Here is a 24,782-nt window from a genome sequence, read left to right as displayed (position 1 = left end):
TTTGTTGAAAATTGGGGTGAAAATTGTACTAGTCCCACCATTTTTTGTGTACACGATCCTTGTTTTTCTTATTAGTAATGCTTCTGTCTTTTATGTACTGACTTCCTCTGATATTTTGGACTTCTTTGTGTATTCTTAATGGGTTGTTTCCAAAGGCAAGATTCACTGCTTAAGGCTATATGTAAAGATATGTTCAGAGCCCCATTACCCATGAACCTCTTCTGAGTAAATGTAACTCCAAACACAGCTTTATGAAATTCCTACCGAACATCTGAGGCTCCATCACTGCACTTTGGAACTGCAATCATTCCCAAGCCCAAAATTCAAATGGAGGTTTCCATGACCCCACTATCTCAAGCTGTCACTTTGTGGACCCAACTCTTTCCAGGCACTCGCAGTGATCATGTTCAAAAATGTACAATTTGACTCTTGAACTGCGATCACACCAGCGTGACTCCTGTGAAAAGATGTGCTCCTACCTCCATTTGCAATCATCAGATAAACTTACTTTGCCATTGCCAGCTACACAACCTAGAAAATTCTTTCAGAGGCTGCTGCACACTTCAGTTGAAAGAATCAGATATGATAGGCTTAGTTCTTAGTTTTCTGCGGCAAAGGCATTATGGTCCCCAACTAAGCTTCCCGTTTTCAGTACAGTTGATAATAGTTGCTAGGTCCTACTCTAAGATAGATCTTAACTGGTTTATCTCTTTTAAACTTGTTCTGAAATTGGTCCTAAACCACATCGGGTTTTGTGTTTATTTTTTTTTTTGTCGTTGTTTGTTTGGTTTTACTCTGCCACATCTAAAACTTCCTAAATTCTTGAATTTTTTCTTCAAGATTTCAGCCTCCTAATATTAGTCTTTGTAATATCTTAGGGAATGTGGTTTCGTATTGGTGCTGCTGAAGCCAAATGTTCCACTTACTGCTTCCTTAGCTGTCTGTTCTGACTAGCAATAGTATCAATATTCTTATTTGTACTTTGTTCTAGGTGCATATAATTTCTGGGAAAAACAAAACACAAAAACAACCACACACACACACACACACAAACTAATTTATAAAAGCAGATTTTTACAAAGGAAAGTAGCTTTTGGGACCATCTGTAACTGTTTTAAGCCTGACTTCTATACAGACTTGCTCTTTAGCCTGAGGGAAGCCACTTAGCAGCTCTGCACCATATTTTTGAAAGCCTAAGCAATTAAAGACAAGCTGATTTCTTTCGTCAGCAATATGAAGAGAACACACCCAAACGCTACCCATGCATCATGCAGTATAAAGGCAGCTCAATGCCTTCAGTTCTTCCCAGCTACTGGCTGAGATTGGGGCGCTGCATTTTCTGTTTGCTGCTTTCAGATGTAGTTATTGCCTTGTGGTTTACTCTTGGCATGTTTTATTTATTCTATTTGCTTATTTACCTCTATATTCTCCATTTCAATATTTGATGTAAATATATTCTTTTGATGGGCATTTTCCCCAAATACATGGCAGTGTTCAAGATTTTTGCTATCTCTGCAAATCCCAGAACCTGGAGAAGCACCCCATTTGTACTGGGGTTGAGTTACAGGGCAAGATGATGTGGGGACCTATATGTCCTCTTTTCTAGTAGTTGCCTGCCTACTTGAGAGAGGATATTGCTGAAGTTTTCTTCATACAAAGCATCTGTTCCAAGTCTTCTACTGTCAGCCTGCTACTGTTAAATTTAGGACTTTCTCTTCCTTTTCTTCTTGTTTTATTTTAATAGGGGAAGTATGAAGAATTCTAGATATTCTCCACGTGTTCTCCACTGCAGACATGTCCTCACACACACTGATCTTAGCTGGTATTGCCAAAAACAAACAGGAGAGATGATATCTAACTTGAGAGCAGAGGGTGTATTTACTCTTCTCCATCCCATCTTAACTTACTTAAGCTGTTTGGAATTTACTCCTCTCCAACAATAAAAAAGGACAGATTTGGCAAGATAATGTTCTGAATCACTTTTTCAGTTCAGTGCATTGGACTACCCAGCACCTGTTGCATCCTTTCATCATCCAGTTTGTCGTGTGGGTTTATTTTCCCAGGATACTGGGAAAACTGGGGGAGAGATTTGCCTCCAGAGTAATTTGTGAATGCCTCTTTAGATGTGGTGTTCATAGCTGTTCTGTGCTTTACCTAAATGCAGGATCTTTCACAGATCTTGGCTCAAATCCTTGATTCTTCCGTAGAGATTACTTTCCTCTGTTGAGTACCTCAGATTCAAAAGTATGAGCCTGTTTGGCATGTACATTTCTGAATGCATATTCATTCATCAGACGGCTAGAGCTGTGTTGCATATCACCAAGACCTCTGATCTTTCCACCCATACTTTCCTCCATTTCCGCCCCCCCCCCCCCCCAGGTCAATGCCCAGCTCTGTTGCTTTTTGCTCTTCAACCCTTCAGGCAGCAGAAGTGCTACAGGCACTCTTGCTTAACCACGTGACTCAGGACTAAACAGCCAGCACGGAAACACTTAGTTTTTGTTTGTTTGTTTGTTTTTCTATGTACTCAAAAGATTCAAGTGAAGACTCCTGCTTTGTGCTTTCCCCTCCCACCCCAGGCAGATATTTCTGTCGAGGTCAGCTATTTCTGATGAGGGGTACTGCTGCAGAACAGACTGCCACCCAGCAACACGATGTGCTGAAGACTACCCTGGTTGAAGTTATTGCTGGCCATGTTGCACAGCGTGTGCAGCTGCGTACTGGGAGGTGGCCTTTGTGCATCAAGCTAGTACAGCTTCAGGTCACCTGTTCACTGACACTTCTTAATGAACTTCTTGGTGACCATCCCACAGGAGGTCAAGACATCTGCTGTTAATGACAGATGTCAGGCAGTGTCTGCAAAGATGTCTGTACCTTCTTGGGATAGATCTGTAAAAACAGAGATAACTTTTTGCAGCTGGGATGTTTACTGCAGCTATTCTGAGCAGTAAAAATCAGAGTTTCTTGTAGAGCTCAATATGTACACATCAGCCTCCCGAACCTCCAAAAGTCCTCTGTCCCTGTTTGCCTTGTACTTTCCTCCATCTGAATGCCAAACATTTCTGTGGACGGTTGTGAATGGAGTTCTTGCAAAGTCTGGTATTTAAAGCCGCATCTGTGTGATAAGAATGAAATGTGAATACTTATTGACATGTTGTTTTCAAAAAAAAAAAAAAAAATTATTTTGCCACCTATTTAATTTTTTGTAAAAAGTTAGAGAAAATGTTTTAGGAAGTTGGAAGTTTCGGTAATTCTTACAAGAATTATGTCACTTGTACAGGGTATGTACAAGTTCATGTCTATACAGGAAAGTGCCTGGGATTTCTTCTACCAGTATCTATTTTAGGCTAGCCTTACATTAGGACACTCTTATTCCACATGAAGAGAGCCTTTTTTTAAGATCACTTTGGGAATTGGATTAAATTGCAATGAAGTGCTCTTAATATAGAATGTGTTCACCTCAGGAGTTAGTGTGAAATAGCTGGGTATACTTCACATTTAAACCTTAGCCTATTTTGTGGTAGCTTTCGTCTGTAGATGAGCCCCAAGAGATGTCCTTACTTAACTCTCAAATTTGAGAGCATTTCAAATGAATGCTCTGGTATCATAACCTGCAGCTCTGAGAATATCGAGGGACGAGATAGGAGAGGGCTCTTCTTATGACATGTTCCCAGTATTAAGTGGCCTCAAAAAGGAGTCAGTAACCTGGGGAAGGTTTTTATCATTTGTATTTATTTGTAAGGAAAAGAAATACAAATAACTCTTTGCTTCCCTCATCAAATGCCTTGGTGCATGCTACTGTGAAATATGGCTGGGATTTCTTGATTGGAATGATAGCAGAGCATCTTGGGCTTTTTTTTTTTTTTTTTTTCCTCTCCTTTCAAACATCTTAAATACCATCTGAAACGATGGGAATTGTCATATGCACTTTTTTTCCCGTTTATCAGTAGTATTTTGACTACATTCAATGGAAGGAAATTCACTCCAAACCGAGTCTAAAACAGAAGTGGAAAGGGGGAAGAGAGCAATTCTAATTTGTCTAGATGCCAAGATAAGGGAGAAAAATAATGTGTTGAGTGTTAGCTTACATATTTCAGATGAAACAATAAGGATGGAAATGGGTTTGAAAAGCCTGTTCAGTTGTTAGGAGGGTTTTGTTGTTTTTTTTTCTGCAACGTAAGACAGCAAGTGGAAAGTTTACTTAATTAATGCCTTATGCATAAAAATACATAGCTCCTTCTCAGAGGTAGCAAAATTTGATCAGACTTTTTAATAGCTTTGTTACCAAATTACATTAATAACGTTTTGCCTGTTGTTTTTTACATGCATAGTCCTAGCAGATGTCAAGGCTAATATATTGTTGCTCACATCTTTTTAAAAGTATGTAAACATTGTTATGATCACTTGTATGTCTTAAAGTGACCAAAGAAAATTTGAGGTGGAAGAAATGTTTCTACCAGTTTTCTCTCATGCTTGCTCACTTTCAGCAGTAGAGTGTTATGTTATTAGTTGCATTTTGGGGGTTGGAATTACAAGTTTCTATTTACCTGTGAGGTTATACTATGAGGAGGAAAGACATTCAAAACCAAAAATAATTGCATAGTCTATAACCTATTAAAGTGAAATGTGACCACCAATGCTACCATCTTCCAAACAGCGTCATTGTAAACATATTTGATTGATGCTCTAAGTAACAGAAGATAGAGAGAAAACTATCTACAGAAGGAAAATATGGCTGCTGTAGATCATATTGCTCTAAATGTGACGTGGCAGCCAAGACCACGTCACATTTAACCCCACACATTGGTGTGGGGTTAAAAAACTTTTAATCAAAAAGGGAACTACTACCTGTGTGTGTTTGTATGTGTTTCTCATCTCATGTTAACTTTGTCCACAAAAAATGGTGTCTCGTAAGAAATGTAGGTTAACAGGTTTCAAAGTGATACTTGAAACCCATGCAAAATACAGGAAAAAGAGTAGGGATTAAGGGCTTTTTAGAAGTTGAAGACAGACACTGACAATAAAGCCTGGTAGCCACTGAAGGATTGTTTCTCTCTACTGCTAACTTATAGTTACCTGTTGCAGATGCTTCACAAGAATCACCACAGTAATTCACCAAGTAGGCTGTGCCTAAAACATGCAATCTTCATGTATGGACAGCTGACAAATTTGCAGAAACCTGAGGTGGCTGAGGAATATGTGATTCCTTATGTAATTACTTCCCTACAACAGAATCAAGAAGTGGCTAAATTTATTTGAAAAGATAAAGTGACTGCACATCCCCACTTCTCCCCCCAACACCATGAGTTTGAGGAGGTTTCAGCCCCGGTGGCAGGGGATGGCAGTGACCAGCAGCCCATCATTTGACCAGGTCCCACTGTTTCCCCTCCTGGTCATGTCTGAGGCTGCCTGTTCTAATGCTGGGGTTGTGCAGAGTAGTGTTGGTAAAAACGGCTGGTTTGTGCACTGCGTCAGTGTAACGCTGTCTCCTGGAAGGATTTATGTGAAGTGAACCTTTCCTTTGTAAGTGACAGACACCTTCTGAACACTTTTTCAGAAGCATGGTACAAAACAGTATTTTAGGTGAAAGGCACAACAAATTGAGTTATTTTCTTCTTACAAATATTTGGAGGATGCTGCAACTGTTACTTGATGCCAAAATGTAAATGCTGCAAATATATATAATTGGTCAAAAAAAATTAAAAAATGGTACAGGTATAGAGTAGCTCTTTGGAGCACATACGGTTTTGATAGTTTTTTAGAACTCGTTTTGAATTTCTATAATCTGTGCCAATACACTGCAAATATTTCCTTTGTAATTGCTGAAGCAGAGGTGGAAAAATTACTGGAAGCTGTTGTTTATTAAGTTCGCATTGCAGTATCACTGTCTGGGGTTAGAGTCTCATGTGAAATACTTGATGTACTGCAGGGTTAAAACTGTGAAAGCTTAGCAGTATTTACAGTTACAGTTTCCTAGTACCTATGAATGTGTGACAAGAAACCACTGCTTGTGGGCAAAAAGGGAACACGAGGCAACCTGTGCTGGACAACTGATATGAAGTCTGGTCATTTGTACATACGGGGAGTACAAAACAGTGCAAGTATAGAAAGGACATTATTTGTTGGCGTAAAATGCAACTTCCAGCACTGTTTTTTGTGTGTTTTTGTTTTTAAAATCAGTTTTGCTGATCTTACTTTTCCCTCTCCCATACTTGAGTTGAAATCAGTTAAAATTACAGCATTATTTTTGCAGTTAACAGTTCAAGAAATTATTGTTGCTGGTGTTAGTTCATTTGCTGATTCAGTGGGTGCTTCTTATTAACCATTTTGTTACTTAGATTAGGAGAGGAAGTGGTTGGTGCATTACTGTACAGGAAAGGTGTGAAGGTCCCTGAAGCTCACTAAGATCGCTGTAGACACATCTCAAAATACTGAGTGATTGCATGATTAAAATGAGAGATTACTTGCTGTGCAGATGCATCCCAAGTAATGAGGGGGGCCAAAACAGAATTCAGTACAAAAACTCTGCCTCTACCAAAACATAAAACTAATGGCTGGTTCTTGACTACGTGGCACTGCTCCGGAAAAGGTCCTTGGATTTGTTTTGGGTGTTTTCCTACAAACATTTTCTCAGTGCTAGCTTAAAATAAAATAAAGTAGAAATTATCTTAGAAAAGGACTGAAGACAAAAGAGGAGGCTTGAATATGTTGCATTATACAATCCCCATCTTGAACATTGTGTGCCAATTTGTTTCAAGATTTAGCAGAAGAGAAAAAGGTGTACAGAGGAAAAGGGCCTTGGAATGACTTCTGGAAGAAGAGAGGGTAAGTGGATAGAGATTGATCAGTTTGGAGAAGGGATGTGCTCACAGGATGAAGGAATTTAAAAAAAAAAAAAAAAAAAAAAAAAACCTTGCAGAACTTACTGCCAGAACTCCTTTTGAAAGACAAAACTGGAGTGGCTTCAAAAGTAAATTGGACAGTTTCATGGGAGGTGAGACTTTGAATAAATGGCTTTGGGTGCACCCTATGACTGTGGACATAAAAATTTTAGGCATCTGTAAATTTGCAGTGGCTGGAGTTGAGGAAAATAGTTGGCATTGTTCACACCTCCCATCTTTCTATGCTCATTCCTCAGGCATCTGAAATAGCACTGTGTCAGGCTATGTGAACTAAACCAAACTTCTCAAGAATTTGTGAGACAGTAACAGTAATGCATTTTGATTGTTACCCCCTTCATATTTTGGGGAGATGGCTTTTATCTGTGTTATTGTTGTCTTCTGCCAGTGGGATGGGGTGACACCGTAGCTGTTTTCCCCTTTTTCAGCTCCTATATTTTGTGTATTTCTTCCTTTTGGCTAAGATCAGTTTTTTATCTGTTACCCGTAGCCTCACCCGCCCACCTTTTTCTTCTAAGAGTGCTGCATGAAAATGGTGACTGTTACCAGGTTTTGATCAACAGCCACAAAACCCGAGTACTGCTAATTTAATTTTGCATCTGTATGCTGAAGGTTTAAGCACCAGTACTATGTCTTCACCTTTAAGATGATCACATTGTGTTGATTATTTTTGTAACTATGAGCTTCTTATTTTTTAAACAAACATTGTTCTGCATTAGTTGATGATATCCAGGATAAATTGCTTTCTTTCAAGCTTTTTTTTTTTTTTTTAAGGGGAGGGTCATGGTGCTTTGTTTGTCTTTGATTTGCTATCTTCTACAAAAACATTAAAATGGAGAACTTCTTTTTGTTTTGTTATGAAATACACATTATAAAATTATAAAATATAGTTCTAATTAACTTGAAAATAAGTAACCCCAATGCAAAATTATCACCTGTGGAAATATATGGAAATACATTTACTTCTCTGTGGTATGTTTTTTATTTTCATCCACGTTTGCTGCAACACATGCCCAAGACTGCCTGGTGATGTAACCCTTCCCTGTTTATATTTATCATGAAGCTCTGCTTTACATCCCTGGGTTGTTTCTTCACTTTCAAGGACTGGATGCCAAAGAAACAGCCCCCTACACTTCAAGGTGTAGATCATCACGAACATACAATGCTAGTAACAAATACTGATGACTTTGTTTTAACTCTGGGGATGCCATGCTCTAACTCGTAAGAGCTGGCTAAATCTCCCTGTGCAGAAGTGCTGTTTCTAAAGCAGACAGGCTTTTGGTTTCGGTCTAATTGTCCTAAAAGTGTGTTTACAAGATGAGATGGAGGAGACTTCTTCCACTGCCTTGCAGCTGTCCCTTGTTTGTGGTTGGAAACTAACTATTGACAAGTGTGGACAAAATTTATATAAAAAAGCTAAAATGTCTCTTGCCAATTCAATAAGCATGAGAAGTGTGGTGTTTACATTTTGGTCCATCTTGCCAAACGTTTTGCCTCTCAGGAAGCATATAACCATTGCCTGTTAAAACTCAAAAGTAATTTTCTGCTATTTGAGTCTGTCTTTAGCTGGGTGAGTTGTGCGCAAAGATCTACTCAAAGTTCTTATGCAAGTTTACTAGCTTGGTTTTTTTTTGGTGGTGGTGGTTTGCCTTTTTTTTGGCTTAGTCTAGTCTATTGTGCTCTCTGGGTTCTCCACTTTTTTCATGACAGCTAGGACAGAAGCAAGAAGATCTTATATCAAAGTTTAGAAATTAGATGATATTTCAGTTGTATTAATATAATGCTCATATGGAAAAACAAACCGTTGTGGATAGTGATGCGATTTCATCTCAGTTTCCTAAAGAAACGTGGGGCAGCAGTGTTGCTCCTGCAAATTCCCTTTGAAGGGAATCCTTTTAAAGGGGTGTAATCCATACAGTGTAGCTTATAAGGGTAAGGTATCTAAAGCATCCCTCATCAATTTTACATTTGGTCTGCATTAATTTATTATTTTTTTTATTCTGCTGAAATTAAAAAAGGCAATTTGATAAGACGTGAAAATTCAGGAATAAACATGAATCTTCTGTGATATTATAAAATATTTTTTTTTCTGTTTCCTTTTGTTCACATCTATTCTCTCTAAGGATGATTGCAAGCTGAATTCAGCTTCTTACTCCTTTCACTTTAAACAATTGAAAAATCTTAATTGTCTATCCTTACAAAAAGTGTTGTGGTAAGAGAATTAAATTACTCATATGACAAAAAAGATTTCAAAAAGTAAAATAAAACCTTATTTCATAGCTTCTTTGGCAGGCAACCTACCTAATTAATTAGAACAATCACAATCAGGTGTATTTATTTAGGAACTTCTAAAATTAAAACTTATAGTTGAAAGCATTTTCTGTAATACAGATAGAAAAATGTACAGTGTTCTAAAGTTTAATTTCAGTAGTCTTAAGATTATATATCCCACTTCATACGGGTAAAATTAAGCAACTTTTGAATATAGTCAAAATGTGGAGACTCAAATTATTTAGGTGAGTCTTTTAACACCTTCACTGGTCCAACAAGTGGTTCAAGTATCTTGTAGAAACAAAAAAAAATAAAAAGAGGTAATTATAGTATCACATATTAGAATGTTCCAAATCTATCTTCTTCAGAAAGTTAATGAAGAATGGAGCAAGATCCACCAGTGACATGTAAATAGGTGGCTAATTAAATGTGTTTTAACTCTGCTTTTTAAAAGACATTTTATGCATGATGTTCTGGAATATCTATGAGATAAGGACTGAAGGTATCCAGAAGATTTTAACGTAGACTTAGGCTTCTGTTTTCAGCAAAAGACTTTCAAACCTCCTGTATCTTGGCCTGTGATGCATTTTTCCAACATTTTTAATTCCATTCCTCATGCACACTCGATTACTTTGATCTGACAAACTTTATGGATAGTTTACATTAAAAGTTTAACATACAGATGGATAATAGATCCAAGATGTTCTCTTACTTTCTCTTATGAATGCTAATTTTTTGATATTATGTCTCTAATGTGGATTATAGAAAAACCTGTCCCTTCTGTGTTATGAAGAATGGCCTGTTTACTTGCATTCCTTCAAATTCTGTCTATTTAAGTTACTGGGAAAAGGACCAGAAAGACATAATGCTCTATCCTCTATTTGCCAGTTTTAATAGCAAAATTGTTTAGACTTGAGAAATATCTCATTGTCTATGAATCCATTAAAATATCCATCACTGCATGGGTTTTGATTCCTTCCCAAAGCAATATAGTCTTTATTTTTGTCTTCCTTTAAAGACTACCATGCTTTATATGATCTTGTCAATCAAGATCTTTATCTGACTTGCTGCAGGTGTCATTTTCTTCCATTCATTATTTTTTGTGGTTTTTGAAACAAAAGACATTTGCTTTCTTTTTGTGATCTTGATGCTGTTGGACCACTTAAAAATGTTGGAAAATGAATAAGTAGAGCATTAGTACATTGTGTGATTTTTTTAATTTTTTTTTTTTTTTTAAACAAGTAGAAACCTACTGAAGCGTGTTGGTATTAGGAACATTTAGGAAACTTTTCCCTCCTTTCTAAAAGGAAATTTATTTCTTGGTCTGCTTTGCTTCTTTTCTCACAAACATACAATTCATTTGCCTGGATCCCTTTACCACTTTACTTTTGCTCTGTGCACTGTGTATATTTCTGTAATGTTGCATTGACTTCCATGGGAGTTTCATATTTATGTGTGTTCTTAATAATGACTAGCATGTTTTCATGCTAATAGGGATCTTGGAACTGCTGAACTAATTAAGATGTTATTAATGGAAGGTTACTGTTTAAACTATTTTACAGGTACATCCACCTTTATGGAAGCATTAGCAGCCAATGGTACAACCAACATACAGACTTCTGTAACAGGAGTGACAGCCAGCAAACGGAGGTTTATTGATGACAGGAGAGATCAACCTTTTGATAAAAGGCTACGTTTCAGTGTGCGACAAACGGAGAGCGCATACCGGTACAGAGACATTGTTGTTAGGAAACAAGATGGATTCACACACATTTTGCTATCAACAAAATCATCGGAAAATAATTCACTAAATCCAGAGGTCAGAACAATTCTGATTTTGGGGGGTAAGGGTACAGGAAGAATTATAAATCTCTTATTTGCCTTATTTGTACCATTTATTCAGGTACGAGCGTATGCAAAATGGCACTTAGATTTTTTGTTTGTAAGATATTATACATCCAACTGAATTCTAGTATAATTCTGATGAATTTATTTAGCTACGTTATCTGAATATTTTGATGGATTGTCTTTTATAATAAGTGTGGCAATTTGTCAAGTGTAACTTGAAACAAACTTTAGCCTGAATTAAGTTTCTTTTTTTCTGAACTGGTTGCATATGCCATCTGCTGTCCAAATTACAGAAATGCTGAATGAATTCTGTAGTTACAGATAACATCTAATAGATCTTTTCTTAATGTTTTCGTTATCTTACCATAATTACATGGTAAGCTTCTAATGTAATGTAATTCCAAAATGTAAAGCTTCTAATACTGGTGGGGTTTTTTGGTTTGGGGTGGGTTTTTTTGGTCACTTGGTTTTTGTTTTGTTTCTGTTTTACTTTCTAATATTTGAATAACGAAAAGAAATTAACTTTTCTAATATCGTGGTTGAATGGATCCTGAGGAAAATTAAGGATGTAGAAGACTGAGATCTCTCATGGTGGAGGGGAAAGAACAGTATGCTACTTTTTAATGATATAATGAAAGGATTCTAATGATTTTTTGATTTTTCAGGTAATGAAGGAAGTCCAAAGTGCACTGAACACAGCAGCTGCAGATGACAGTAAACTCGTGCTGTTTAGTGCAGTTGGTAGCATTTTCTGCTGTGGTCTTGATTTTATTTATTTTATACGACGCTTAACAGATGATAGAAAAAAGGAAAGCACTAAGATGGCAGAAGCTATTAGGTATGTAAAGCTATCTTCAATCATCTGAATAGGTATTTTTCATTGTGTAGTCTGGCTTGCTTTATCTTTTCTATTTCAAAAGTCTCTAATTCAACAAGACCTCAGATGTTCACCTGCTATGTGATAAGTGTGCAGCACTTCTTCATGCTCCCTGGCCATTTCTATTTGGGTTGTCATTTCATGCATCACTATTTATACCATTAAAATTTTACTATGAAAACTGGCATTATGATAATATTTCTCCAGTTGAAACCAATTTTAAAAGACTTAAACAGCCATGGAGTTTCTGGAAAACTAATTTAACACACAAGACAAAAGATGTGCACTGAATGAGTAAAGATACAGTGCCTACAGAGCAGTGGAATGATGGATATTTCACAGAATTAGACTAATAGTAGTGAACATCATCCCAGTGCTAGGTTCCAAACCTAATGTTTAAATAAAATGAGCTGAGCTACTACGAACTAGAAGAATGTTTACAGAAGAAATGTATGGATAAGTACAAGGAAGCAGATTATAATTTGAACACTCTGCTTTTGAAGGCTTGAGATCTTGGAATAGCTCTTGCACATTTCCAGAATACTAACACCCCTTCAGAGACCTACGTTCAGTAGTTACCAATATGTCTCTGAACTTTAAAATTATGAATAAATCCTTTTTTTTTTTTTTTTTTTTTTTTTAAGTAAGAACCCTACATTCAGCATCTAAAACTAAAATGAAAATTCACCTGTTGTTCAGAGCACAGGATTGCTTCACAGGTGCTGACTCAACTGTATGATGTACAATGTATTCTATACAGACCTCAGAATTTAAGAGTCATGTACTTGCACTAAACATGTACAATTTTATCATTATATGTGATAGCTGTTAGCTAAGAAATGTCAGCATCTTTCTTTTGAAGTGCTGAAATTCTCCCATCCATGTTTCATGTCTGTATTTTTACTAAGAATATCTCAAAGATATTTAGTGTTTCAGAGCAGAGAAACACTTAAGCATCCATACAGGCACAGGAATATACCACAAATGCTTCTGTATCAAGGAAGGAAACTCCATAACCTCACTGGTAATCTGTGCCTGTGCTCAGTCACACTGCCAGTAAAGAAGTGTTCCCTGATGGTTGGATGGTATCTCCTGTGTTTTAGTTCATACCCATGGCTTCTTGTCCTGGTGCTGAGCACCACTGAGAATAGTCTGGCTCTGTCCTCTTTGCACCCTCCCTTCAGGTGTTTGTACATATCAATAAGATCCACCCCACCGCAAGCCTTCTCTTCTCCAGGCTCAACAGTCCCAGCTCTCAGCCTTTCCTCATAGATTTGCTGCAGTCCCTTAATCAGATTTGTGGCCCTCCGTTGGACCCTGTCATGTATACTCACATCTCTCTTTTACTGGGGAGCACAGAACAGAGCACAATATCCCAGTGCTGAGCAAGGGGGATGGATCACCTCCCTTGACCTGCTGGTGAAGCTCCTCCTCACACAGTACATGATACCATTAGCCTCCTTTGCCACAAGGCAAGTGCTCGACCTGGTGTCCACCAGGGCCACCAGGTCCTTTCCTGCCAGGCTGCTTTTCTTCTGGTTGCCCCCCAGTATACACCAGTGCCTGGGGCTGTTTCTCAGGTGTAGGACTTGGCACTTCCATTTGAGAGGCTCCCGTCAGCCCATTTCTCCAGCCTGTAGAGGTTCCTCTGGATGGCAGCATAACATTTTAGCATACCAGCTGCTCCTCCCAGTTTTTTGTCGTCAACAAAATTGCTGAGGTTATGCTAAACCCACTGTCCAGATCATGAATGAAGATGCTGAACGGACTGGACTAAGTACGCACTCCCAGGATACACCACTGGTAACTGACCTCCAAGCAGACTTTGTTCCACTGTTCACCACCTGCTGGGCCCAGTCATTCAGCCAGTTTCCAGTCCACCTCACCATCTGCTCATTGAGTCCATACTCCATCAGCTTCCTTATGAGGGTTTTATGGAGGCACCAATGAAAGCCTTTCTGAGGTCTAGGTAGACAACATGCACTGCTCTTCCCAAGTCATGTCAGGGCAGGCTATTATCAGGTTGGTTTTGAAAATGACATTACTGCAGAGATGAATTACTACTGAGTTCTCAAGGACTGCCATATTTTGCTTTTAATATGAGTGCATGTTTGTTTTTTTTCCTCTTCAGGAATTTTGTGAATACTTTTATTCAGTTTAAGAAACCTATTATTGTAGCAGTAAATGGCCCAGCCATTGGACTTGGAGCATCTATATTGCCTCTGTGTGATGTGGTTTGGGCTAATGAGAAGGCTTGGTTTCAGACACCGTACACTACTTTTGGACAAAGTCCAGATGGATGTTCATCCCTTACATTCCCCCGGATAATGGGCCTGGCTTCTGTAAGTAGCTTGCAGGGTAGGGGACGACAGCCTCACAATGCCATTGTGAAAATTTATCCAGAGTGATTTCAAGACCTTTTAACCTTTGCTGTGCTGTCTTTTATTTTTCTTTCTCTCCTGAGAATCTTTCATGAGAAACCAGTACTTACTCAGCTCCATGCTGTTACAACTTAGTTTACAAGTGAGTGCACAAACCAGAAGGCGTGGGACCTAATCCCACATCCTGGGCCCCCTTCAGCCCTGACAGTGGAAGAAGGGGAAGATGCATGCCTGGATACTTGTTCCCTGCTGGTGCCTTGTGAGGCCCAGCCACCAGTGTCCTGCACTCAGTACAGCATCAAGGAGCGCAGCAGAGAGCGGGCTGGTTTGCACTTACATAGCAGGCCCTGTACCGCCAGCTATCAGCAGTCTCGTGCTAGTTTGCAAAATAGTCAGTTCAGCTTTCATGCACCCATTATGCTCAAGAAGTTGTGTTGAACTTCCCTTCTTTGTAGACCTCTTCTGATACTTAATATGAGCATGTTATGCAGGTAATGCTCAGTCCAAATCATCCTTGTGATTTGTTTTAGTTTTGTACTCTGTATTTACAGTAATTCTGGGTTGAAGTAACTGGTTATGCTTTGCATTGTTGCTGAAGCTATAAGCCACATGTTATTTAAGTTTCTCTTTTTTCTCACTTTCCAATTAGATGAAAGAATTAAATGTAACAAAAAAGCTATTTAAAAATCTCTTACCTACATTATTTTAATGTTGTTTACTATTTTTATGCTGCATTCCTTGAAAGCTGAGACCTACATCCCATTCTAATTGAAACTGAATAGTAACAGTATGAAACAAGTGCTTGCAGCTATGTGTTTGTTCCTAAATAATAGTTTATAATAAAATCCAGTTTTTCCCTATAGGCATTTATTGATTTAAAAATACGATTTTGATATATTAAAAGCATCAGTTTGAACAGATCTTAAAACTAATTGTGTGATGTCTAGATTTAGTATAGAAGACAAGGTAATTGAAGAAGGTAATTGAAACAGATTAATAGTTGTAAGAGTGTCTTTAATATCTTAGTGTGCTACAAACTACTGATTGTTCCTTTCCCTTTTTATTTGGCCATCCATCCATTCATTCATCCATTCATCCATCCGTTCCATCCATCCCTGTCCTTTAGAGATTTGTGGTTGTTACTTTTGCTTTCTTCAGAATTTGTATGAAAACACAAGAAGCTCTTCCCTAGCATACTCTTTCATGCGCCTTTGTGAGTGCTCTCATTGTTAAAGACTTATATGTAAAGCTTCCAGTGCTACCTATAAATGTATTAGAGAAAGTCCCATGCTTTAAGTCAGTTTCAGTGTGTTCTTCTTATAAGCAGCAACTATGTAGAAATGTTCAGTGGCAAGCTTGTTGAAAATACCTTTCCTGACTGAATCGATCTTGGTTGTTGAGCAGTCTGTCATGGAGCTTTTTTTCACAGAACGTGTTTGACATAAAGTTCATTACTGCGGGAAATTTAAAGCCCAGACCTCAGGATTCAAAACTGACTCTATACGGGGAATACCAGGAATCTCAGAAGGATTCTTAAACTTTGCTTTTGAGTTCTGAAAGTAATCTATAATAGAGATTGTGCAGGCTGTTTTGGGAGCTGTGTTAATGCGTATGTGCTGTGGAGCTCTTGCTGTGTGTTTTTTTTTTTGTTTTTTTTTTTGTGTGTTTTTTGTTTTGTTTTGTTTTTTTTTTTTGTCTTGGCCATAAAGCACAGGAGCTGTGTGATCAAGTTTCACATGCTGGGTTTTTGTGTCAGTCTTTAGCATGCGTGGCAGTATGACTTAAGCTTTTCTGTCAGTCATGAGGGATTCACGTTTCCTAGTGTGTATAGTTTACATCAGAGCCAGGATCTTGAGCACTGTAGAGACCAGCTGCTTCTCAACTGTAGTGGGAGCATGGGAGAGCTGAGGTGCTCCGTGGCAGCAAGGGCCTGTGGGCTTGCATGGGAGGTTGCACATGAGCCTCAAGGCACTTGCTGTAAAAGAGGGAAACTGAGACCAGTGGGTGTCCTAGTGAAGCATGAGGATTTCACAGTGGAAGGAGAAAGACAAACTAAATAGAAAATAAGAGTTGGTAATGAGAATGTGATATTAATTATTTTTATCATCTTCATTTCTATTGCTGTATTATATTTCTTGGAAAGTAAGCAACAAATGTGTTAAATCTCACCACAGATAGTCATCTAATCATGCCCTCTAAAACTTGTTTAGTAGTGGGTCTCCGGCATACGCTGTATGTAGATTAAAAGTGAAACATTCCCCTTCAAAATCTGTCAGCTGAAAACACTAATGGGAGTGCTCATTTCATGTAAGGTTTTCTGCTAACGCTGCATTACAGCTTGCAGAAATCAGATAACTGCACCACTAGTGTTTGTTGTTTTCACATTCAGGAGAAATGAGTCTTAGGAAAAAAAAAAAAAAAGGTTTTATAGCATTAATTTTTTTAACCTCATTACCAAAGATGCTTGTGAAGAAAATATAACTCACCAGCGAACTTAAAATTTCTGAGTTTCCTAACCCCCAATAGATTGACTTCATGTTTTGATCATCAATACCAAGTATCTTTTGAAATTATTTTGGATTTTTTTTCTCAATTTCCGTAGGAAAATCTATTCTTATTTTTCAGTCTAACTAGTATAGATCACTGATCTTTGGCTAGTGTTTCAAGTCAGTATCATTCATAAATAATTTGGAAAAGTAGAAGACATAGTTGTGATACTTCTGTTTGCTGGAACCTTTCAGAGAAAGTATAACTACAGGGATATATAACTTATGCCTTTGGTTTGACTTTTAAATAATAATAATAAATGTGAATCACAATTCTCCATATTAAGTTATGGAAGATGTAATAAATGTTACTTTTAAAAATCCTAAAAAAACAACCTCTTTATACAAGCCTCTAATGGACTAGGAGTCAGTAACCAAACTGCCACTAGAATGCAGGTTTTGTATTTCATTACAAAGGGGCACGTAATAGGACAGCTGAGTGCTTAGATTTCTCTAACAGCCTCATTCCCCATATTCCAAGTGTCCACTGATAGCTTTATCATATTTTCAATGTAAATCAGTCATTTAAAAAAACAGTAAAACTGATTTTTCAAGGTTGACAATTGCTCTGAGTTTTTAATCCTTCACTGGCTCTTTCTGTGCAAATGCCAAGGCAAACAAAAAGTTTAGGTGTTTATGTAATGTCAAAAAAGGTAGAATTAAAGCATAAGCATAAATGGTTGCAGGGTGATATTTTAACAGGGAAGCTGTTAAATAGTGAAGAGTGTGATTGCAAATCAAAACAATTTACAGACCTAGAGATAACTGCATACAATGTATTACTCTATTCCATACCTTTTATTAATGCTTTTAAACTGTGTGTAAGGTCTTAAATAGGTGGGTGGGTTTTTTCTTTTTTCTTTTTTTTTGGTTGGTTGGTTTTGGTTTTTAGTAAGGCTGCTATTTAGAAAGAATTTCAGTTCACTATTGAACTTCTAAATAAATGGGAATATTTTCAATGAATTTGAACAGAAATTGGATTATATCCTGTTTACTTAAGTGGGTTTTGTACGTTGAACTCTAAGATGTGCCAGCTATTTCAAATGCTGCATCATAAATGAAATACTATGGTGCTGGAGACATTTGAGATGGGCTCAAAATAAACCATATAATTAGACTTCAAAAATATTCATTATTGAAAGAAAAAAAAAAAAAAGCTGCAAAATATTTAACTTTGTGTTCCTTCCAAGACTGTCGGTTCCCAGGAGGTCTACTACCAAAACTGGCTTATCTCTCTAACTTACAGATAATGTAGACTTTTTAGGAAGGATTTAGTTGCTACAACTAAAAGGCAAGCAACTTCAGTATCACTTTACAGGCCTGTCAGGCATTGTAACATATTCTTACATATATAGTTAATCAACTCTGAAATACTCCAAGAAAGCTGGAGCTTATCAACACTCATGACTAGGAAATGACAAAAGATGTTTACGCTTTTCATGCCGAATCATAGGCGTCTGTATTTTTATAACTATTGAAGTAGTATAGTCAACAGCATTGACCAGATCATCTGTAGGCAAGTCTTTGTCTTTAATAATTAAAAGTTGGAAGAGCCATAATCGAAGTACTTCAAAAATAGTGCAGGCATTTTCCTTATTTGTTTTGAGCATTTTTCTTTTAAAGAGTTTTGTCTCATTACATTTCATACCAGAAGTAACTTTTTATCCCTTCAGGCCAATGAAATGTTGTTCAGTGGGAGGAAGTTGACTGCGCAGGAAGCTTGTGCCAAAGGACTCGTCTCTCAAGTGTTTTGGCCAGGAACATTCACACAAGAAGTAATGGTTCGAATTAAGGAACTTGTCGCATGTAATTCAGTTGTAAGTGCCCTTTATTTTCTAACCATAAGGCTTTTTATAATTAGATAAATTAAAATTAATCTATTATTAGACTTATATCATCATGTTCTCCTTAAAAAAAAGTTTCATGACATGAGGACCACATTTTAGAAATATTAATGCCTTTTAACATTTGAACATATCTTGTTCTGTGTTTTTTTTTTTTTTTTTTTTAAAGGTATCTGACTTCTCTTTATCATATGCGTTAATATATTGTGGTTAAGAACATAACATAACATTGGACTCCTTAAAAATATACTTCGTGTTTAATTTAAGTATAAATGGTATGGCATATAAATCCAGCTTACCCTAATTAACATAAGAAACAGTTGGCCTGAGAACTGAATAGAAATGGTATCTTAAGTTGTGATTTAAATTAATAAGGAAATTGGTAACTTAAAGAAATATTTGTAAACATAGAAAAATTCAGCCTTTGTCATTAGGCTGAACTTACAATTTTACCAATGATGCATAGGCATTCATGGTTTTGTGCGCTAATGGCAGTTGCATGACAGCTGGAACTACCAAAATCTGATGCTTTTTTATGGGAAGAGAAAGTACAAATCAACTGTTCTGTGCATTAGAAATGCTAGACTTTGAAACAGAATAATAGTCTTCTAAGTGAAGAAGCAAACTTAAGACTTTTTTTTTTGGTCTATTTTAGATACTATTATTTAAGCGTCAATGTATGCCTGGTTATTAGAGCAGTTTTGGTTACTAGTTTTATAGTTGGCCTTCACCAAAGTGGAGTTGGCGTTTTCTCTAGTTACCAGTATAAAACCACGTATATGTATTCGTATTTATGGTTATTATTTTCATAATGGCTTGTTATTTTTGTACTTTATTAAGTTGTGTTGGTATAAGGTAAAGGAAACTGTGTATGACTGAGCAAGAATCCATAGGGTTATAGTATATGAAAAGATTGATAAGTGATAAAAGATTAAATTTCAGGCTTTGAAAAAAAAAAAAAAAAAAAAAAACCAACAACTGTGAGCACACAAGTTGCTCTGTTCTCCTGTAATACTGAACAAACTCTCTTCTCTATTCACCTAGGTACTTGAAGAATCCAAAGCTTTAGTACGTAATATCATGAAGGTGGACTTGGAACAAGCAAATGAAAAGGAGTGTGAAGTTTTGAAGAAAATCTGGGGCTCAGCACAAGGGATGGACTCAATGTTAAAATACCTGCAGAGGAAAATTGATGAGTTCTGATGAGATGCCCATTGACACTGGAATTGTATTTCTTGGACATCAGGGCAAACGGCATATGCCCATTTAAAATCCTATATAAACTCACCCCTTGCTCAGCTTGGGAACAGCAGTGGAACTTCCCCCACCTTTTATTGTCAAGGGGTTTAAAAGTACTGTATCACTTAAATTTGAACAAAACTCTTTTCTCCCTGATTGTTACATGTATATATGCACATACATAATGTGTGTGCATATATATATATAAACTTTTTATATATAAGTATATATATATAATGTGTGAGAGTGTGTATGTAGACACACACACACAAGAAGCTAAAAAATGATAGAGTGCACTACCAAACATCTCTTTAAAGGCTATAGTTTTTGTTATCTTTGGCTAGTACTGTATCAAATAGAGAATGGATTAAAAAGTGAATGGTGTTGCATTTATTTTCTGTGTGGCAGGGAAGTCTGGAATAACGCTTTTCTTTTTTCATTAGAATACAGAACTGAAACGGGTATTAGCCAGCCCTTACTTTCACTGCCCAACAAATCAGCTCAGATGTAAAGCATTGTCTCAGAAGAAGGTTGACATACCTCAACTAATGGAACACTCTAAATTTTTTCAGAATCGAACTCCAGAAAGATTAAATCACAAAAATCCCCCAAAAGAGAGTGTGCTCAGGATTAATGCTAAGAAAACACTCTGTGCTTTTTTTCTGGGGGGAGGTATAGAGGGGTGGGAAGAAGGTGGCAGGAATACATTTAATTCTTACCCAGACAGCATGAAGAAACCACTGTCTCTTGGGGAAGGGGAATGAGGGGAAGTGGAGGGGGAAGGAAAAAAAGACAAAAAAAGCTTGTTTTGCAGTATTAGTGAATCACTGAATATCTATGTATGAATATCCTAAGTTATAAGTTAGTTTAGTGTTTTTTTTAATAGCCTCTGTTTTTTCTTTCTTTTTTTTTTTTTTAATAACTACGTAAGTGCTTATGTTGCTGGGTGAGAATACTACTTTATATACTTTTTTTTCCTATTTGCTGGTTTAATTGATGTATTACACCAAAAATGCATTTTATGTTCATAAATTTTAGGTTCACTTAGAATATATTATTTAATAAGTTAAAATTCTTTTGGCACACTATTAAGTAAAAAAAAAAAACTTTAAAAAAAACTACCTTATATTAGATGTTTAATGTTCTTTGTCTATGCTTTTTTATTATTTTAAATATACACTATATACAGTATGGTGTAAAAGAGTGCCCTGTGTAAATAGACCTATTTTGCATTCCTTTCAGGAGTGGTTATTGATTCCTGACTGCAGATATCTATTATTACTTGGGTATCTGTGCTTGCAATCTTAATGAATGTATTATGAAGAATGAAAAAGAAATCAAACCTTATTTTTGTACAGTTTTGAAGTTTTTAACTTGGAACTGACCCACCTCCCCTTCCCAGTGGAGAGCTGTACAGTGTGTAAATCTGCCTTTACCTTGGATTGGTACAGTATTTTTGCATCTGTGGGACCTACTTTTTTGTTCTAGTAGTTTAAACTATATATAAACTGTACAATCTGTAAAGTTTTTATAGAATAAATATTCAGCTGTGAAAACTGGTTAAATAAAACTAATATTTCTTAACACATTTTAAATGCGGTTCTTATATAGTTGTATTTTTCAAAGACAGTTCTGATTTTAAAGAAAGAGATGCATAAATGTTGCAAATTAGAGACTTCAATATTAAGGTTTTAATCTGTCAAATGTATATAAGCTCTTAACAGTTTCCATTGAAATGTTGAAAATTAATTTGTTTTAAACTATATAGATATTTTCTCTTAGATAAGGTTGATAGGAAGACAACATTCAGTAAGTCATTTGATTCTTAATTTTTTTTGTTACAGTTTGCAAAAAAATTACTGAATACTCTTTCATATCTCTTAAGAATGTATCATTTTCGCAATAATTCTGTGGTAAAGCAAGTGAGGATTCCCTACCTGAATTTGATTATATTGAAAGGGAGAAAGAAAGATACATTACACAAAGTTCTGTAATGTTAAACCTTTTTGAGTTTGACTCAAGTTGTTATTCACATCCCTTTTCTGGCAGCTTGAAGAAGAATTTGGGCATAGATTGCATCTATTTCAGCTTGAGGATTATGTATGCTATTCTTAACCATGAATAAATTTCACTGAAACAGCCAGCTAGATCTGGAAATATTTAGAAGAATTATATCAGTTGAACATGTAGGCAATTCAAATGAAAAAAATAATTCCATTTGCTTCATTTTGTGTTGTTACTTTCAGTCAGGCTGTTACTATGACTCAATTTGCATATTAAGCTGTGAATAAACGAGAAAAAGTCCTTACTTCAGACCAATTTGTATAGTCATTGCCACAGCTACATAGCTGTGTCACTGCGCAATTGCCCTACCTTTATATTAGAACCAGTAACTAACTTTACACTATTAAAAATATGCTGTCATTCATTAATGACATACTTTTGTATATATCAGACTATAGAGATATCATTTCTATAGGAAAGTTCTGTACAGTTCTCTTAGGTACAGGTCAGGAAATATCCTCAGTGTGCAATTGTTACTGATATGCACAACGTACCTGTGGAGGTTCTGAGGATGTTTTCATTTAAGATCAGAAGCATTCAGCAGAAATAGTAAATCTTAGTAATACCTTGCTAAGGCATTTGTACTGAAGAGGTCATATAGGGAGTAAACAGGGTAGTTTTTTTATTTTAGTGTCTCTAAGATGAATATGTGGAAGCAATGTAAACTGAACATCTTACCCAACAGGAGAGGCCCATCCAGCAAGGTAGGCATCAGGTACTGAAGTAAAATGCAGTGTACCTGTTTTTCACATTCCCCTCACATCTGAATTGCTGCACTATCAATCCACAAGAGATACCTCCAATAATTGCAGGTATGTGAATCTTCCATGGCTGCCTCTTCTTACAGGGCTTGAATTCTATTAATGATGATTTTTGAAGAGTTTACAGATTTCCAAACACTTCAGGGAAAAAAAAAAAAAAAGCACTTGTGAGGAAAAGTGGCAACACTGTGAAGATTTTCTATCAAATATCTAATAAGTAACACAGAACTTTAATTTTAGCTGCTGTCAAAAAAAAAAAAAAGTCCTCCAACCCACACAACTGAGGACCATATATTTGAATGGAACAACATTAAGGCTAGTTTAGTTTTTAGAAAACCATAACAGAATAAAAGACAGCAAAATGATGGCCTTCTAATAGCAATCAATCAATCATGAGATCATATAAAGTGACTCAAGACCTTTTAAAATTAGTGTTTTCAGTGCTTTTCTTCACAGAAGTCAGGTCTTTGTTTAGCCTGTTTCGCTGCTGATGCTTGTATTGTTCTACACAAGCTTGCAATACTGCATAGGTAAATCAGCCTGAAGAATCAGATTTAGCTTCTGATCCTTAAATGCAGCTGCAGCCACAAGGGATTTACTGGGCCCAAGGACAAGGGTGGAAAGACTGCTGAAACCAGCATTACCTTCTAAGGCACTTTGGAGTTGCAACTTCACAAAAGCAGTTGCACTTTAAGACGCCTTTTCTATGCTGATTCTGGTACTGAGGTACTGGGGTGTGAACAACTTGTTCTAGGAAATTTTGGAGCCTCACAGGTTGTTGGACCCAGGTGCTAAGAACATAGAAATGATATCTTTCTGAATGTCTGAGAGAACTTCCATATGGTGTTTTTGTGGTTTTTTTTGTTTTTTTTTTTTTTTACACCCTTCGGGCACAAAGACAAATCACAAAACCTGCTTGGGTGTCAGACATCTAGCCAATGGCTAGTAGAATTTGGAAAGATGGTACTGGAATAGGAACTTGAGTTAGCTTTAACCTGGCTCAGTCTTGACCCCTAAGGCTCCTGTCAAGACTGTCTGCTACTGTAAGTGCTTTGCTGTATTACACAATCTGCTCTGTAAGGAATTCAGAATTCACTAGAGACAAGTGAGAAAGCAACTATCAGTGTTGGTGCTGAAATATCAAAGTATGACAGGAACCTTAATAGTACAGTCTAGGAATCTCTCTGGGACATTCTAGTTCTCCTGAAGTAGGTACTATCACAGGCAGTAGAAGCAGCAAAGGGTTAAGTACTGGCAATTGAACTGGGCAGGCCTTTGTGTATGCTTACTGCATAAAAAGTTCCATTACAATCAAATTTATTTTTGGAATTAAATAAAGTTACTTTTCTCCTGGTCAGGAAACAGTACCAGAAAGACATGATTTGAATGTACTTGGAACTGTAGGAAAGCCACCTGCCACACCTTCTCTTGATTTGTTACTTTGGGGAAAACAGAAACTACAGCAAGGTTTTAGCTCTAGATAAGTTAACCTACAACAAAAGGTATTTGGGGCTAATTTCAAAAGCTGAACTTACCTCGAGGTCTTTTCTTTGTTCCACGTTACTCATTTGCCTAAAGCCTGGATTTCAAGCAGTTTCCTTCAAGAAGTCCTTCACTGGATTGCTGATGTTGCTAAAGGGTACTTCTCTGTGCTCCAGAAACCGCACCATTATTGTTCTGAAAAAAAAAGCAGAAGAATTTAATCACCTTTTTAGGTGAGATCCTTTTGTTGAAGCTAGGCTTACTTGAAAGCAATTGAAAAAGGTGTTGAAATACATCAGTGCAAAAGCAAGCAGTTATAGCTCCATTATTTCATACTTTATCCAAACAGTGGGGAAAAATAGGACTGCAGACATCTAGGGAACAGGGCCATAAACAAAACGTTTCTGGCTGAGTGGATGGGAGAGATGCTCTTCAATGAATCGAGCCAATAATCTACCTGGCTTGTTGGTGGGAAGTTGAAGTACTTCGTGTTCATCTGGGCTTTGACAAGTACACCTTGGATGAGAGTAGGAGGAAGGTGATATCTCTCAACTCAATTACAGTTAGCCT

General features: G+C 36.8%; 1 protein-coding gene and 1 long non-coding RNA gene across 2 annotated transcripts in view; one reads left to right on the top strand and one right to left on the bottom strand.

Annotated features, from left to right (window-relative positions):
- The window catches only part of CDYL (chromodomain Y like), a 103,392-nt gene extending 81,821 nt beyond the window's left edge, over nucleotides 1-21,571 (top strand). The window contains exons 3-7 of the mRNA XM_082754645.1: nucleotides 10,733-10,989; nucleotides 11,684-11,856; nucleotides 14,027-14,237; nucleotides 18,496-18,639; nucleotides 19,711-21,571. Coding sequence (XP_082610771.1) covers nucleotides 10,733-10,989; nucleotides 11,684-11,856; nucleotides 14,027-14,237; nucleotides 18,496-18,639; nucleotides 19,711-19,869 — 944 coding nt within the window. The 3' untranslated portion in view covers nucleotides 19,870-21,571. The remainder of the gene's footprint in view (nucleotides 1-10,732; nucleotides 10,990-11,683; nucleotides 11,857-14,026; nucleotides 14,238-18,495; nucleotides 18,640-19,710) is intronic.
- LOC309875322 overlaps nucleotides 1-24,356 on the bottom strand; it is a 28,278-nt gene extending 3,922 nt beyond the window's left edge. Inside the window, exons 1-2 of the long non-coding RNA XR_014317012.1 lie at nucleotides 24,266-24,356; nucleotides 22,648-22,868 (exon numbers count right to left, since the gene is read on the bottom strand). This is a non-coding gene — a long non-coding RNA (uncharacterized lncRNA). The remainder of the gene's footprint in view (nucleotides 1-22,647; nucleotides 22,869-24,265) is intronic.
- Nucleotides 24,357-24,782: the final 426 nt, after the last annotated feature.

Source organism: Aythya marila (assembly GCF_965140915.1).
Source record: "Aythya marila genome assembly, chromosome: 2".
Taxonomy (NCBI): Eukaryota; Metazoa; Chordata; class Aves; order Anseriformes; family Anatidae; genus Aythya; species Aythya marila.
This window is presented reverse-complemented; position numbering and strand designations above follow the sequence as displayed.